Raw genomic sequence first — 17,455 nt, forward strand, 5'->3', positions numbered from 1 at the left:
TCCCGGAATTCAGTTCCCAGCACCCAGGGATCTTATGCCATCTTCCAGCATCTGTTGGTACTTGCACTTACCTGTGCACATAGTCCCACCCTACACACGCACGCATGCACACATACGCACGCACGCACACACACACACACACGTGTGCGCACGCATGTTTTTTAAGAGGGGGGGAAAGGTAAGCTCCTCTGGGATACCTGACTATTACCAGGTAAAATTGGGGGAGAGGTGATGGACAGGGTCTCTTTCAATTTATACCTTTTTATGCTTTCTAAGTTAGAAGAAAATCACTCAGATATTAGTAAATGAAAAAATGCAAGTTAAATTTCTCCTGATATAAACAGGCAAATCTCTTATTTATACAATGATACAAATGCATACATCCAGGGGAAATAGTAGAAAAGGATTGCCAGGGATGGGGCCACAGTCTTCCTGTGTGGCAAGGATTTGGAAGGAGGCTCAAGCAGGGCCTTTCTCATTTGCTGGTTAACCCTGTGCTTAAATGATAAGAAATGATTATTTCCATGGTTCTCATATAGAAAAACAAAGAAGTTATTTAATATGGTTTTCATTTAAATTTAAAAAAAAAGTAAAATCAAGACTGTGTGGCTTAAGCATCAGGCATTTATTGCCTCATATTTCCTAGAGGCTAAAAGATCTAAAAGTCTGGGCAGATGGTTCCCTGTGAGGCTGCCCTTCTTGGCATACACACAGCAACCTTCCAGCTGTGTCCTTACGTGACTTTTCTACTGATCCTGCTTGATTGGGGAACCTGCCCTTGGATCTTCATTTAACCTCAAGCACCTTTTAAAACAGTTCTGTCTGCAAATACGGTCCCATCCCACAGTGGTGGAGTTAGGGCTGCAATGGGTTGGTTTTGAGAAGACACTGTTCAGTCCATAACCTGCTCTCCCAGAAAGATTGTTCCAGACTATCGGATCAGAGAGGACCAAACAGAGCAGTTTGTTCCTCACGACAGGAGCACAAACTGGGCCAGGGAAAGAGGCAGGGGGCTGGAGGAAGCAGGGGCTGGTCCTAAAGCATCAGCTGCACCCCCCCCCCACTCCCTGAGAGATGCGGCACTCACCTTAGAGATGGACCGGTGGCATCTTTTCAAGGAGCATTTTTACATGTTTGGTTACCCATGTAAGTGAGCTATTGCCCTCTAGTCCTTCCATCGTTATGGGCCTCAGTTTCCCTGAGTGTAAGAAGAGGCAAGTGGTGTTGGAAGAAAATCCATGGGTCTTTTTATTTCTCGCCCAGAGATGTCTGCCACGTCCTAACAAGCGTTGGTCCTCATAGCTATGGCATAAGAAGGTTGGCTGAGCTGAGCGATGCCCACTGACTTGGTGCAGAACTAGGCAAGCTCATAGCTCATGGTGTCACCAGGATGATCTCTGAGGTGAGCAGAACACTGAGGTGGCCCAGCCCCTTCTCCTGGGCCAGGAACAACTTCCTGGTCAGGTCAGAGCTGCTATGCCTGCCCCTCTCAGTGAGCCGTGAACTATTGGATAATGCGGGGTGCTCATGACCACATTCGGTGGTGGCAAGTGAATCTTTATACGCCTTCTATAAGGACACTTATGGACTCGTTCACTAGATCTTAGCACCTCGTGTAGGAATCCACGGGCTCTGCTGCCCCTGCCACTGCCATCCTCTTCACTTCCTCCCGCTGGGGAAGTCCTGGCCCACAGGAGCTGTTGTCCACTGCCTTCCTGACTGTCTCCTCACCCTCCTGCTCACCACGTGGCCTTTTGTGTCAGCATTTAAATGAGTCACTTGGTCAAAAACTTGTCTTCTTCTAAAACTGAGAAAATCCCCTCTCCATTGAACTTTCACCACCAGGGATCCACACTTCTCAGCTCCTCTCCCACTGTGACTCGGACCTATTCTTCTCTACTTTACCCCCTCAAACTGGTCGAGAACCATCCAGTGCTAGTATCAGCCATGTTTCCTCATGGCTTCTTTAGCTCTTCCAGCCACCCGTGAGGTGGGTAACTATTACGCTGTCTCCATTTGTAAATGAGGCAACTGAGGGCCAGAATGGCTAAGCCGGGTGCCATAGTCTCACAGCTGCTAAAGACCATGACCAGGGTTCTTACCGGTATGCCAGCCTTCTTCTCATTTCCAGTCTCCCTGTTACACCAGGGTGAGCCCTCCTCACCAAACTCGTAGTCTACAAGCTCCATCCATTGTGTCCCAGCGTACACAGGTCACATGCGGGGCCTTAGCGGTAGAAAGCAAAGGGCGCCTGCGGTTCATGGACTTAGAGCCTGGTGGTCCATCCCAGCCGACTATAGGTGCATCCTTGCCGGGTTCACAGTGCCTTGGGGTGTAGCCACTGCCTGTGCAAACAAGTGTTACTTGATGCCTGCTTCCGGACAACATGGAGGAGACAAGCGCTACCACACTCTATGGAGTCACAAGCTCAAGCCACATTGTTAGTGAGAGACTTTGAAACCAGATACAAATGATTCTACATCCCATTGCCTCAGGCTCATAGTACATTTCTGGAGGACTCTCCTTTAGGAGATGACTAACTCGATGCTGTAGTGGCCAGAACTGTGAAGTCAGCGGGCCGAAGGCTGAAACTGCAGTGAAGACAGTTAGTTCTTAGGAGCTGCCAGGGGGGACACTGGTGAAGGCGCTGGTTGGGGGGAGGGGCGTATCATGGCTGGGGTGTGGAGACACTGGTGAAGGCACTGATGGAGTGGAGGAGGGGCTTTTCCACCATGAACACTGAGTCAGGTAGACAATGTTAAAAGTGCTGCCTGCACATGGCCTTGGAGATGCTCCTGGCCTGTGCCATCACAGATGGGGGTACACACCCACAGCACACCTGGCCTGCACCATCACAGATGGGGGTACACACCCACAGCACACCTGGCCTGCACCATCACAGATGGGGGCACATGGTCTTAGAGATGCTCCTATCCAGCACCATCACAGATGGGGGTACACACCCACAGCACACCAGTGCTGTCCAGCAAGCCGCTCACATGCTGTAGACTTGACCCTGTTCACACCCCGCTCAGACGTTAAGCTGTGGCCCCTAGTGTGTGACTGATTCCCTTGTTCCACAGGAAGATGCAGACGTGGAGTGGAAATTCGCTCGAGCGAAGCTCTGGCTTTCTTACTTCGATGAAGGAAGGACTCTACCCGCTCCCTTTAACCTAGTGCCGAGCCCTAAATCCTTCTATTATCTCATAATAAGAATCAAGATGTGCCTCATAAAGCTCTGCAAATCTAAGGCCAAAAGCTGTGAAAACGACCTGGAAATGGGCATGCTGAACTCCAAATTCAGGGTAGGTAGCATCTGGTCATGGGGAGGGGGGAGTGTGGGTGGGGCCGTGTGTTTGACTCCTTCCTTCCAACAGCCACCCCTGGCACAAAGCCAGCCAGCCAGCGTAGGTGCTACAAGGAGCCACCACCTTGCTGAATCTACCAGGCACCTCAGCAAAGCACCACCCAGGGTAAAGTCCCCAAGTCTCTTAGAGATGCTTTCAGTTTAGCAAGCTGCCTGCTGCCTGGAGAGACAGGACCCCAGCAGAAGGGAACCCCTGCAGCAGTGGTCCCCAGCCCTCCTAACACTGCGACCCTTTAACACAGGTCCTCATGCTGTGGTGACCCCCAGCCATAAATCATTTCATTGCTACTTCATAACTGTAATTTTCCTACTGTTGTAAAGTGTAATGTAAATGCCTGATATGCAGACGTTCTTAGGTGGCCCCTGTGAAAGGATTATTTGACCCCACCCCTGGGGTCCTGACCCACAGGTTGAGAACCACTGCTCCAGAGCATTGGAAGCATATGGCTTTCTACAGAAAGCAGCCAGAAGCTGATCTGAGGACAGAGTTCCCTGCGCTCTTCCCATCTCTGTGCTCTCAGTATTTATTGGAGCAAAACCTCTGAGGAGGTCTAGAAGAAAGACACAAAGCCCAGGGCTTCCTAGACCAAATGGGCCAGCAACAGTCATTGACTCTGACAACCCTACAGAAACTCAGTTCCCAGGAGCGACAGTCTAGGAAGTCAAACCATATCCAATCCTTTCCCAGAAGGTTCCCTACAGACCACCTCTGTGTCCAGATATTACTCCAAGCCCTGCCGTGTATGTATGCATCTTTCTTTCTTTGATTTAGAAGGCCCGCTACCAGGCTGGCATGAGGAATTCTGAAAACCTGACATCAAACAACACTTTCAGCAAACCCACCAGATACCAGGTAACTACCCCTCCTTACCTACGTGTGGGCAGAAGTAGACCGAATCCGCTTAGGTGGATTCAGTCACGTGGCTGTGGGAACACAGATCACAGCTTCCTTCAGAGTGCCTGCTGTGTGCCAGTACTGTGCCATCTGCTGGGGATGCCGACAGGGCTCCTACCCCGGTGGCACCTGCAGGCTTAGGGGGAGACACAATAATAAACACATAGGTAGCATACTGCATCAAACTGATAGAAATCCCAAGAAATAAACAATAAGGTTAAAACTAGAGAAAACCAGGAAGGTCTGGCTGGGTGGGAGTGTGGGGGTGAGGCATCTTCATGGAGAGAAGAGTTGGCCAAGACCTCAGCCAGGTAAAGGAGACAGCCATGGGGCCTTCCTGGTAAAGGTGGAGAATCACAAAGGTCTCAAGCTGCCGGGGAGAACAGAAGGAAGGCAGAGCCCTACCTTTCTCTCAGGATGGCAGTAGTATCCGGTGTTCTCTAAGGTCCAGGAGGGGAGGGTAACTTGGCAGGGGACAGACATGTTTACACTGTACTCAGCACCAGTGACCAGGCAGACACCAGCAGGAGGAGGCACGGTGCCTGTCATTCGGATCTAAGGGATGGCTATTTCTGTTGGGCTGTGTGAGTGGGCAGTGGGGCAGAGCTAATACAGTGCACAGCACTGGACCTGATGCAGGGTGGGGACAAGGGGAGGAGTAGCACCTCCATGACTCCCAGTGTGCCCTCAGTGGCCAGGTAGATCTCAGAATCACCACTGAACCTGTCAGCCTGCAGAGATGCTTGCTACAGAACTTTGGAGGAGCCCTCTAATGCGTGCAGTCCCCATATGCCTTCTGGAAACCAGGACTGCCTCTGCTCCAATGATGAATGGCGACTACCACTTAGCTGTTGGAACACGTGGGGCATTCTCTCCCTGCCTCCCACTCCTCGCAATGAACAGGTTCACCCTTGTCCATAATTTCTTCTGGCTGTAATATGATGTTTTCCTGGGTATCACTTTGGGCTGAGGTGAGAAGGGGACATGTCCCTGGTGCCACCTTCCCACGGGGCATGGCTACAGACCTGGCGTCTTCCGGACACAGGTCTCTGGTTGAATCTCCTCGCCCAGGTTTCAGCAGCCAGCTACACACTGGAGAGGATTTAATTGTTCAATTAAGAAATAGCTCATCCTTGAAAACACTTAAGTCTTAACAGATGACATGAGCTCAAAATTGGCAATGGGCAAATCTTGAAATTAATCGTGCACAGAATCGAGACTGCCCCGTTTGGTCGGCTTTGAGCTGTTTCACAGGCTAAATCCTCTGCCAGGGGAGGGCTCCCATTTCTCAGCTTCTCGGAGGAGAGCACAGATTTTGTGTGTCACAGAACAGATAGCAACTCCTAATAGAAATCCCTGATCTTGGACAGAACCGGCTACTGAGATAAAGGAAGAATGATTGCCTGCAACCGACCGTCCTGCACCCAGATGAATGGCAATCAACCTCACAGCTGTCCCTGTCTGCCTACCCACACCACAACCTCAGTCCTCCCGCCTTAGATCTCCCAGAAACCCCTGCTGTAATGTTTGCAGCCTCAGGCTAGGGATGACCTTCGGAAGCTTTGTGGGAAGGCACTGGGTTTGGGGCTGAGGGACTTAGAACACCCTGCTTTTTGTACCTGGTCACTCTGGACCAGCTGGGCTCTGTGTCTAGGTATCTTTCTGAGCTAGTCATCTAAATTAGTCTTGAAATGACCCCAGAGGTCATAGGGAAGCAGTCTGGACACTAGTGGTGTCCTTTCCCCCCAGATGCCAGCAAATTTTACAGATTACAGAACTAATTCTTCTTGGCTGAGGCCTCACAACTGGTGGTGACCCAGCTGATTCTCTGGGCCCTTTTCTCTCAGCACAACACATCCCCCAGACTCTGGCCTGTCATTCTGGTGCTTCCCTAGAGTCCCCTCAGTCCCTGCCTTGTGGGGGGGGGGAGGGGGGCTTGGTGGTTTCTAGTATGGTATCTGTCAAAACTCCCAAGCCCAAGGTGAGGATGTGGACCGGGAGGGGCCTGGATCAGTGTCTTTTTGCCAGCTGCAACGCACAAAGCAAAGGTGGATTTGAGGGTGACCTGAGGCTATTTTCCTGCTTTGGGGCCCACTGGGGACCTTCCAGGCTACGTACTTCTGATGCACAACCGTTTGATGGGCATAGAACCTGCAGCCTTCAGTCCATCGTCCCTCCCTTCTCTTCCCCAGAGCAACCAGCTCACTGCAAGCGTGTTCTGTCGGCCTTGTAAACTGTAGTCATCTGCAGAAATCCTGTGAAATCACAGACAGGGCACACTTTCCTCTGTCACAGGGTCCCTGGGCCTGGCTCCCTCTGTCTCTTCCTCAGGAGTCCCCTGGTGGGCAGAATTCTCTTTAATCTTCTTAGCCCTTTTGCTTTGTGAGGTGGGGAAAGGCGGTTCCTGCAGACTGGAGCAGATACCTGGAGTCTGGCTTACTAGCTCCCTCAGCACGGGCTGCTTGGTTAGTTAGGTCTTTTCCAGCCTGGCTCCCATGACCAAGAGCCCAATGGACTAGAATCAGGACATGGATGAGAGGGCCTAAGTGCACCCCTCTGAGAGCTGAGTTTCTGGAGAGATTGAGTGAGCTCACTTTTTGTGAATAAGACTGACACACTATGGTCTGTAAGGTGTCGCGCACATGTCTGAGTTGCTTCTGCTTCCTCTTCCTCTTCCTCCTCCAAGAAGATGCATGTGAACTGTATCTTACCAATTCAAAACATAGCTTGGCAGGCATGTGCTAGAGTGTCATAAGCATAGCCCTTGGGATAATTTTAGAGGACTCAATTTAATCGTGTGGCCTAATCCAGAGCTCAGTGGATATTAACTACTAACTAGGCAGGACTGTGGTGACTGCTGCACCCACAAAGAGGTGTCATTCACACTCACCCATTTCTTTCAGGCTCTGCCTTGTCCTCTTGCATCAAGAACAGCTAGACTCCTTCACTCAGGAGACCGGCAGTGGAGAAACCATTGGCTTGCTTCGCCGAGACAGGCTCTCACTGTCCAGGCCTGGAGCTGGCAACTAACTTTAACTTGCTCATCCTTTCTCTCAGATAGGCCTAAAAATGTGCAGCAGATGAATGTTCTTAATTCCTTAAAATAAAAGGTGCAGAGATTAACTGCCATTCTCTTCTGGGAGAACCAGTGAAGGGCAGCTTTTATTTTTGTGTTTGTTTGGTTTGGTTTTCCTCTGAAGGTACCAAGGAGTGGGTACACACTCCTGTGATGTAGATAACCTGCTTCCTGGACTAGAAGAATGGCCCAGAGAAAAGGCTGGGCCTCACTTCAGACACTGCTGTGTTAATACCACTATCTTAGGACAAACAGGGCAGCTAATGAGCTGTTCCCGGCACCCAAACCATGGAGCCATAGGAAGGGGGGCCCACAGGCTCCAGCAAAGGAGGACTCACTGGCCTAAGCTCACCCGGGCCATGGGTGAAAGAAACTTAGCTCAGGACATATAAAATCTTTGGACTACAGTCTGGAGACATCTCCTTGGCTAGGCAGTCCCAGCTGAGGGCATGAGGAGAACCATCAGGTGACAGGAAATTTGTTGAAGCCTCTAGCACTGCGCATGCCATTCAATCCCATTTCTCTGTGGTGAGGGAGAATTTAGGACTGAACCCAGGTCCGCTGCAGGTGTCTGAACTCTCAAAGATGCTGCCGCGTCCTCCTGATTCTGGGTATGAGCAGGTGAATGGGCCACTGGCCAGGGCAGCATGGTTCTGGGTGTGGCTCGGTAAATGGGCCACTGGCCAGGGCAGCATGGTTCTGGGTGTGGCTCGGTAAATGGGCCACTGGCCAGGGCAGCATGGTTCTGGGTGTGGCTCCGTAAATGGGCCACTGGCCAGGGCAGCAGCGGCAGCAGGGAACCCTGGCCCCTCTTCCATGCTGCTCGTCTCGCAAGAGTCAGAAATCTCAGCTCTCCGAATATTTTTAAACTCTGATTTCACAGGAACCCTGGAACAGCTAGCTGGCAAAACCCAAAGTTCAGCTCCTCGGGGCTTCCTGACACTTGGCACTATTCTTGGTGTCCCTTAGTCCCTTAGCTTTGTTCAGTAAGGAATACTTACCTGCTGTCGGGAAGCTGGGGCCAAAGTCCCTGCTGCACCGTTCCTGGGGGTACAGGGTCAGACCTGGGGATGTCTGGGGAAGTGGTCTCTCCATCACGGCCCAGAGGCCCAGCTGACAGTGAGGTTGACGGATGCTGGCAGCAACTCTTCAAGACGCCATCGACTTCCTCTGCTTGGTCCTGGCCACTGCTGTGATCCGCACACTGCCACCTCTTAAGGGCTGCAATTACCTGAGCTGACCTGCTAAGATTTCCCAGCATTCCCTGTCTGGCCAGGCCTAAAGTGGGCTTAGGCCTCACACAGAGCCATGTATTCAAGGTTCCCTCTTTCCTTGGCTTGGCTTCTCCTGTTCTCACCTCCTGGGGAGTATGGAAGCTAAGCAGAGCTTTGCCAGGCCCCCTGACTGGGCAGAGCACCCTGGGAGAGAGGCACCAGCCTGCTAGTGCTCTGTGCTGCCTCCTGGGGTGCGAGAGAGGAGCCCTTGCTGGCTGCCCCGCCCCTGAGCCCGCCTGTGCTTCTCATTTCAGAAAATCATGAAACGGCTCATAAAGAGATATGTGCTGAAGGCCCAGGTGGACAGAGAAAACGATGAGGTCAATGAAGGTACGTGGGGGCCCCCGAGGCAATTTCATTCAGATTCCGAATGTCAAGGGTCAAGCATGGTTCGCTCAGGGCTGAAACTGTGGTGGTGTTGGGGTTCTGTGTCATTTCTGGGGGACTCTTTGCTCTCCAGTATGAGCAGATGCTCACCATGAGGCGGGGAGACCAAGGTCTTCATTTCCCTTCCCAGCAGCTGCTCCACCCTGGGGTCTCTACACTTGACCCACCTCTCAGAGTCTCCACCCTGTCTCACCACCAACTGCCACCTCCGCCCTGACCCGCCTCCATCTTACCTCCTCCTCTTCTAAGAATGCCGTGATTAGATTGGTTCCTGCACCATCCAGGGGACTCTCCTAAAGCCAGCTGGTTAGCACATGATTCCACATGTCACCTTAGTTCCTGTTCACTGTGTGACATGACTCACCCTCAGTCCAACCACCAGTGGTGACAATGTAGACATCATGGAGGTGTGGGACGTTAGTCTGCCACTCACAGTGATGGCTTCCTCAGTTGGCATCCAGCACCTTGAATTCAGGAGAGCCTAGGAGCCCACCATTCATGTCCTCCTATGCGGGCATGTATACAAAACCCCATTTCCAGAATCTGCCACTAGCTCAGCCCCAAGTGCCCATCCTGCCTCTGACTCTAACAAGAGCTGTGTTTCTCTGAGGACATCCCTCTTCAGTACCCGCTGATTAAGGTGCACAGATCACAGCCGGATGCATCCCTGCATCTGTGGCAGAGCCCGCGGTCTCCATGTTAGATAACAATGTCAGGTGGCTCCCGTGCACACCGGAGCTCCCATCTAGGTCGCTCTCACCTCCCCGTCTCAGTCATTATTCAGTCTGCTTTCAGCGAGGATTCTAAGTGAGAGGCGGGTGCCTTGCACCGGGTCATTACTCCTGCAACACCCAGGATAAATACTTGCTACCCAGAAAAACCCTTGTCCATGACTGGAGATACTTGGCCTCCCCTCCCTGGGACCACAAGTGCTACCAAAAGAACCCAGCTACTGAGTGACACTTTGCCTCATCTTGGGGGTACCCAGCATGCAGTCTGAAAAGCAACAATGCCCGATCTAGCTGCTAAGCAAACAGACCTGAGGCTGGGCGGCAGCACACTTACTTCCCTCTCCTTGTGGGCCCCAATTATGAGATCAACCAGGTGCCATGTCTCCTAGCCTTATGGATGTGTGACTGTAACAGACATGAAGGTAACTGATACACAATTTGTAGGTGGGTGCCATTGTAACTTAAATGATACCATGAGCCTGGGGTTTCACGAAGCCCCCTAATAAGAATAGTGTGTATAAGATCTCTGCATTTTATACATTTAAGCACACCATGTAAGCAATAGGAACAATATTCCCACAAGCAGTGGACTCCTGCAGAATTAAGTCTGGTGTCTAGAATATGAGGAAAGAGCCTTCTACTCCCCTTTGTGCTTAATAAAGAGATTCCCACAGGCCAGACCCCATGGGCTTCTAACCATGTGGGTTACTATGGAAACAGAAAATGAAAGTGACTGCTTGGTGGTCCCCTATTGGGGGAGGCAGCTGCAGGCATCAGGGAGGCTCGAACTGGCGAGATCAGGCTGCTTCTAAGAACAAGCTGAAGCTCTCCCTGCAGCTGGCCAGCCCCGGGCTGTGCTGTGTAGAGCCCAGCTCTCAGGTGCCCATGTCCACAGAGTCAAGCAGAGCGTCCCAAAGGTGAATGTTCCAGCTAACGAGCATCTTGCTCACTCTTGACATCTACCTGTAACGGCTCTGAGACCAACACTGGAGCCAGCAGTGTGTGAAACAGTTGCCAGAAATCTTGCAGCCCTAAACTCCACCTCTCCAAGCTGTGAAGGAGGAGGCTTTCCAGGAATGGGGGGGGGGGGCTGTAAGTGCATAGAGGAAAGTCAGCTGGGTGGCACTTTTGTTCTCCGAGATCTGTGGGCACAAGGACCTTTAGGATCCCAACACCCTCCCCCCACAACCCCAGGGGGCTGGACCTGCACCCAGAGCACAGTACTGCCTTCCCTCTGCATGCTCATCCCAGGAACCCTCTTCTGTCCTTGCAGGTGAACTCAAGGAAATCAAGCAAGACATCTCCAGCCTTCGCTATGAGCTTCTCGAAGAGAAGTCACAAGCTACGGGCGAGCTAGCGGACCTGATCCAACAGCTCAGTGAGAAATTTGGGAAGAACTTAAACAAAGACCACCTGCGAGTGAACAAGGGCAAGGACATTTAGTGCCTGCTGGGCACCTGTGACTTCTACCAGCATTCCAAAGCCGGGCTGACCTCCCAGTCACAGCCCTGTTGGGGAGGAGTTCCACTCCACTCCCCTGGGATACAAGGGATCCACTGGCTCTGTCCTGGGTACGTGGCTGACATCTTAGCCCAGGACCTGCCTGGACCCAGGCTTGTGAAACTAGGCTGTTGGGAGAGAAGAGCTTCCCCCGGGAGGAAGGAAGTGCCATCAGACAGACAGGAGACCTCCCACCCAGCCTCGGTGGTCAAGGCAGGGAAAGGCCATCTTGGATGCATATATGTGCCCTCCCACCCCACTCAGGACTCCAGCTGTGTCCTGGGAAGTCAACCCTCCCCATCCTGTGAGTCCCTTCTCATTCCTCCTCGCCACATATACACACAACCAGAACCGGGAGGCGGCCTCTGACCTACTCTTAAGTGCCAGATGAGAACCCAGATAGCCTAATAGCTAAATAGTTCTATTTGTTTATTTAAAAAAAAAAGTTTAAAAACACTAAATCAAAAATTGTACTGTAGAGAAAAGTTGTCATTGTTTAGAAACGACAAAATCCAAATAATGTATTTTTACCTTTATTAAGATTATCTTGTATTTACTATTTTTACCTAAAATGAGAAGAAATAAAATTACCTCATAAGAGCCTGGAGATCTCTGTGGATGTCTGCTGGGCCATCTGTGACAGGTGGACCTGGCTTTAGGGACCCTCGGGGTCAGGGCGTCTTAAAGGAGAGGCCAACGCCCCCGCAAGAAGTGACTCACTTCTATTCTCACGGCCAAGCCCCACCTCCCATTTCCAGATCTGACTCCAGCCTCTCCAAGGTCAGGAAGGAAGTGGTGAGGGAAGTGGCAAGTGTGTTCCCAGCCCTCACCTAGAGCATTCTTGCCCTGTTGGGTGTAGAAGGAGGGGGCCAAGGAAAGGGGCCTCACATCCAAGGGTCCTAAGTGAGAGTAGAGAGCAGCCACCAGGTGGCGCCCAGCCCCAAACAATGTGCCAATGCCCTGGGATTGAAGGAGACTCCACTGGTTCCAAAGAAACACAGACTTCAGAATTGCTTCAGTGTACCCAAGTGTACTGCTATGTACCACGCATCGGTACTACTGTGTACCACGCATCAGAACTACTGTGTACCAAGCATCAGTAGCTCCATATACCAGTTTCCTAAATCTTCACAGCAACCCTAGAAGGAAGGTCAGGATTCCAACTTTAGATGCCTAGAAGATACTCTGGAAGGAAAGGAGAGAAAGGATGGTTATACATGCACACACATGCGTCCGCACACATTTGTGGGTATGCACGTATGTAGAGATGGGAACCTGTGTGATGGATGACTTTTCAACTTTGCTGTCTTGTCAAAACTCTGCATTCAGTAGGAACCACACTCTCCATTTGGGTTTTGCTAGGGTATTGATACAAGGTAGGGTAACATCTCTAGATGCTAGGTGGCAGCTGTTCCTGGGCATATGTGACCATATGCACTGACAGGCAACCCTCTACAGGGGACCTAGTATTTTTGGATATAGGTACCCTGTGAGATACTCCTGTAGGTGCCTTTGGCCAACTGAGCACAAGTTTATACTGCTGTCTGGTAGAGGAGGCATGATGAATTTGTATATACTCTCCTTAAGTCCAGGGGTAAGCGTGCCTCGATATATGCAGAAAGATCAGACTTGAGTTTCAGGTACCCAGTTGCAGAATCTGTTAGCTTCACTCTGAGGTGAGGAAGCAGCAGGCAGGGTGCAGTGACGGACAGAAGAGAAGTTGGTTCCAGCACCTAGGGAAACAAGGATGGTACATCCCCACTCGTTGCTAATTCAGGCCATTTTGCCAACTCTGCCCCTTTTGGAAGGGCGGGGGAGTCAACATCTGTTGGGCCCTGGATGCTGAGGTAGGCAGCTAGAGAAGATGGTGCAATCAATATTCCATATCTGGGTCTTCCCAGCCCCACCCATACCTCTACCCAGGGCTTGAGCAAGATGCAAACCCATGGGCATTTTGCAAATATAAATCCCTGTCCTTAACCTGGTATCAGTAGGGGGATTGTAGGTGTATTTCAAAGAACTTCTGTGGGTGCTGCAGGCACATTGTATACTAACATACATACATGCAGGCAAAATACCCATACACATAAAAATAAATTAAAAAAAATAAAATGATCAAGTCTATGGGTGCCTTTTAGGCTGTGTGCTGGTCTCCAGAGAGAGAATGCCTTTCCCTTTGTCACCCTTCTGGCTCCCAAGCCTGCACAGGATGAATGCATGCATGCAGCAAGCCTTTACTTGGCCTCTGACTAGGACCCAGGAGTCCCATTGCAGCCTGGCCTCTGGATAGAGGCATACACGCTTGGTAGGAAGAACAAATAATTTAACCAGAGAAGACAAATTACCAATGTTTCCAGAAGATTTCCCTTCAGATCTCCCGCTTATCTTCCTCAGAATGCTGATAAACACTTCTAAGCCACAGCAGGGCCCATTTCCTTGTCTGCCTTCAGACAGAGACGCTTGGCAGGCATTGCCAAACTGTGTGACACCCTGTTCCTAAAAAACCTAAGCTTCAGATCTGCTCCTCAGAGAGATAAAGGAAAGCAGGCCCCGCCATAGAATTAGCAGTGGAACTGAGACTGTCCCATTCATTGAGCTTTCAGGGCTGCCAGATGGGCAAGAAAGGAGGAGGGGCTTGGCTTCAAGTGGAGAGCCTGGGACTGAATGAGGCCTAGCAGAGCTCACCAGCCTGGAGCTTAGTGGGAAACTCCACATCTGCCCCGAGTTTGTGCCCCCCATGCCTGTGACCCTCACTAAATCAGCTAGGGCCAGTGGGGAATGCAGCTCGGGCAAAGCAGGGCAGTGAAGAAAGAGAAGGAAACCTAGCACAAGGGCAGAGGGACGGGAGCTGCCCATCCCATCTCCTGCAGCTCTGCCCACCTGATATCATGCTGTCTCACATAACTTTAATGTGTACATTCGGTATCTGTCGCTTATGCCCAAAAGGAAGATCCGGGAGGGACCCAGGACTAGTCTCCAGTACATAATGGACTGGAACCAAAGAGTGGCACCTAGGGAAGCCCTGCCAGGGACCTCCCAGGTTCCAGATTTCCCAGGCTCCTGCAGACAGCACCCTCAGACTCTGAAAAGCTGCATGCATTTGCAGAAAATGCAAGCCCTCCAAAGCTGCATTTTTGTCCAGCTGTGACTGCGCTATGTGGCCCCACTCCCGCTAGCCTGGAGGATGGCCATTGCCTTCCCTGGCAGAGCCCACTCCCTGCCCGGGGGAGGCTCCTGATCAGGCCTCTGGGTAAGCAGAGATTAAGCATGGAGATCGTCTGTCATTTGTCACTCTCAATGACTTCTAATAGGACTCAACAGGTCCTGCTGACATTTCCCAGACAAACCCCCAATTAGCTGTGGGGCTGCTGCCGCTGACAAGCATGCTCTCACACGCTTGAGGAGGCAGCACTCCTCCCCTCCAAGTGAGGGCCTGATAGGTCTGACTCCAGGGAAGTTCCTCACACGGAGGTGGCAGGCCTGGGAAGGCTGTGACATCCTGAAAACAAGGAGCTTCATGGACTGTCACTGCAGGGAAACAGGGATGGCACGCGGAAGCCACGCCAAGGGGTTCTGACCTACCTGTGTGGCCAGGCGCACCTTCCTTTCTTGTCTGTCTCTTCCCTTCACCTCTCACAGGGAGAAAGTTCTAGAGAGAAGGAGGCACAGGAAAGGGAAAGAGGTAAGCCAACTTTCTCTGTCCTGACTCTCAATGAAACCGCTTCCAGCTGGCTCCTGGGCTCAGCAAGATCCTGAGGCTAACCCACCCTCACTGACCCGGCGAAAGAGTCACAGAGGTGTGATGACACCATGGGAACATGACCCACCCACTCACTAGTCTCCTCTGGTTCCCCCAGCAAGCAGCTTTTGCTTTGTTTCAGAAAAGGAATGGCCCCAAAATGTGGAGGAACTGAAGGAACAGGGCTGGTGATTCCAAAGGCTTGAGTCTAGAGAAAAAGAGCTTCAGACAAGGGCAAACCTTTGAGGGAGATGGCGATGGACTGTCTCTGGGCTCTCCCACACCCCAAAGTGCTTTCCACCAGCCTGGGAGAGACATGGAAGCCACAGAGAGGCCAAGGTAGCAGGCAGGAGGCCCAGCTGGAAGAGGGGTGTCCTGGTACCCTAGAGATCAGGGCCTTGGCTGGAGCAGCTCTGCCCACTGGAAGTAGCCAGAAACAGCGCAGCCTTTCCTGTGGGCACCTAGCCTTTGCCCTGCACCTGGGAGGACTGAGGAGGAAGAGGAAGGGGAGGGGCCCCTTCCAGCCCTTGGTGTGCTCTTACAAAAGGTAAATTTAAAGGTGTTCATCTCAGAACCTTGGTGCATCTGAATCAGAAAGAGGTGGGGCAAACCTGGCCCACTGACGTAGTGTCAGCCACATTGACAGGCAAAAGGCCCATGTGTGCTTCAAGCAATTGACATGCAGAAGCTACCTGCAGGGCCACCAGCTTATGTCAATGGCTCCCACTTTCTCCTGACAACCAGGAAATGGGGGAAACATAGCCATGTCGTTTCCATGCAGGAATCAGGTAAGATGTGGCAAGTGCAGAAACCAAGAAAACAGACATTGGTCGTGGGATACTGACTGCACTGGTCTCACTCCAGCCAGCAGAAGCCAGCACCTGATGCCAGTGGAGCCAACCAAAGGCACAGTCCTCCCACGCGGTCAACAGCTGCCCAAAGCAAGGCAGCTTGTAGTTTTGCCTTGAGTTTCACATATATATGTGACCACAGGGGCGCTGAGCAAAAGAACATGCATCAATCCCTGTGCGTATGGAGAGGGGCAGTCTGTAGAGACAGGAACTGCAGAGGGAGAAGAGGAGTAGAAGGGCGAAAGGAAGGAGGCAAGGAAGGCAGGAGTGGGCACAAGGCAGTGGGTCCCTGGGTGAAGCCCGCCCCTGCGGCCCTGCTTCCTACAGCTCTTCTGTCCTGGTGACTTGCTACATGGGACGGTCCCAAACAAACGCCACATTTGCTCAAGTTGGTTTGCAGTAGGTGCCCCCCTGTGATCTCCTGAGCCTGGCTGGATGTCCCCCTAACTCCTTCCTGCCCTTCCCTGTGTTAGGTTTCAAGCTTCCACCGTTCAAGATGTCAAGGCTGTCCACAAGCACTGTTTCTCCCGAGGGCGCACCAACTGTGAGCAGACAAGGGGGATCAAGTCAAAAGCTCAAGGAGAATGTGTGAGGTGTGGGGCTTGGCAGTGCTGCTCAGTGGCCCGGGGATTTGGGCCCCTCGGGATTAAAAGAGCTGTCTGGCCCCTGTGGAGGAGCTGGAAATGGAGATACTGCACAGGGGGTGAAGCAAAGAGGTCAGAAAGGATGCAGGCACGGTGACCACATTCTCACCCTTGTTTGCGAGGTCCAACCTCAGACACTACAGAAATAACCAGTAGTCACTCTGTGGATGATCAATTTCTGGCTGGTAATGCTGTTGCTATAAATAGGACCTATGCAGCCTCGTTTTGTAAGTACAGGCTGGTGGAGTCGACTATTGGAGTTACATAAAAACAACTGAGTGCTGATTCTGGGGACATCTGTAGCTCCCCGTGTGTGCAGACTTCAGGAGCAGAGTTACAGCCACCATACCTCTGACTCACCATCTTGCAGATGCCCAGACCTGAGAGAACAGAGGAAGTGACTCTTCGGATCACTTCAATGACAGCAGAGAATGGGCCCCAGGGTTCCAGCTCTGCACTGCTTAATCCCAGAAAGGCAGCAGCAAAATAGATCCCCCAGTGCCTTCCCTATCTGCAGAAGGAAATCAGCAGTCCCCAAGCCAGCAGAGCCCTGCTGAAGGTGAGCATTCCACCGAGCCTCACTGGCTCCTCCGCTCCACATGCAGACACTCAGAATTATCTTCACCGTATGTCACCAGCAGCGTGAATACAATGAGTACTCTGTGCTTTGGAAAAGCCCTGTGTTCCATAGCAGTTCTCCTCCAGAGAGGAAGATGAGTTTGGTGTCCTGGTATTCCTGAGCCTGTCTGTTGTCTGTCTCTGAGCGCAGTATAAGGGGGTGTGATCTAACTTGCGCTGAGGTTGCTGGGAGAGGGAAGAAAGGATGGGGCTTCCAGCCACTCCAGGCAGATTCTCAGCGCATCTCACAAATGCTGACCTTGCATTTTGGCTCCTGTCCAAACATAGGATGGAGAGGACTTGCACCGGGGTGAAACACAAGGACGGTTCCTGGAAAACAGAAAAGCACAGACATAGGAGGATAGCATGTGCA

The 17,455-nt window shown here is 51.8% G+C and overlaps 1 protein-coding gene across 1 annotated transcript in view; it reads left to right on the top strand.

Moving 5' to 3' along the window:
* The window catches only part of LOC121453413 (short transient receptor potential channel 7-like), a 121,721-nt gene extending 110,178 nt beyond the window's left edge, over positions 1-11,543 (top strand). Inside the window, exons 9-12 of the mRNA XM_041660164.1 lie at positions 3,084-3,305; positions 4,140-4,220; positions 8,867-8,942; positions 11,004-11,543. Of these exons, the coding sequence (XP_041516098.1) occupies positions 3,084-3,305; positions 4,140-4,220; positions 8,867-8,942; positions 11,004-11,173 (549 nt within the window). The 3' untranslated portion in view covers positions 11,174-11,543. The remainder of the gene's footprint in view (positions 1-3,083; positions 3,306-4,139; positions 4,221-8,866; positions 8,943-11,003) is intronic.
* Positions 11,544-17,455: the final 5,912 nt, after the last annotated feature.

The sequence above is a fragment of the Microtus oregoni genome, unplaced genomic scaffold (assembly GCF_018167655.1).
Source record: "Microtus oregoni isolate MIOR12 unplaced genomic scaffold, Mior012 000011F_ref0000422, whole genome shotgun sequence".
Classification (NCBI taxonomy): Eukaryota; Metazoa; Chordata; class Mammalia; order Rodentia; family Cricetidae; genus Microtus; species Microtus oregoni.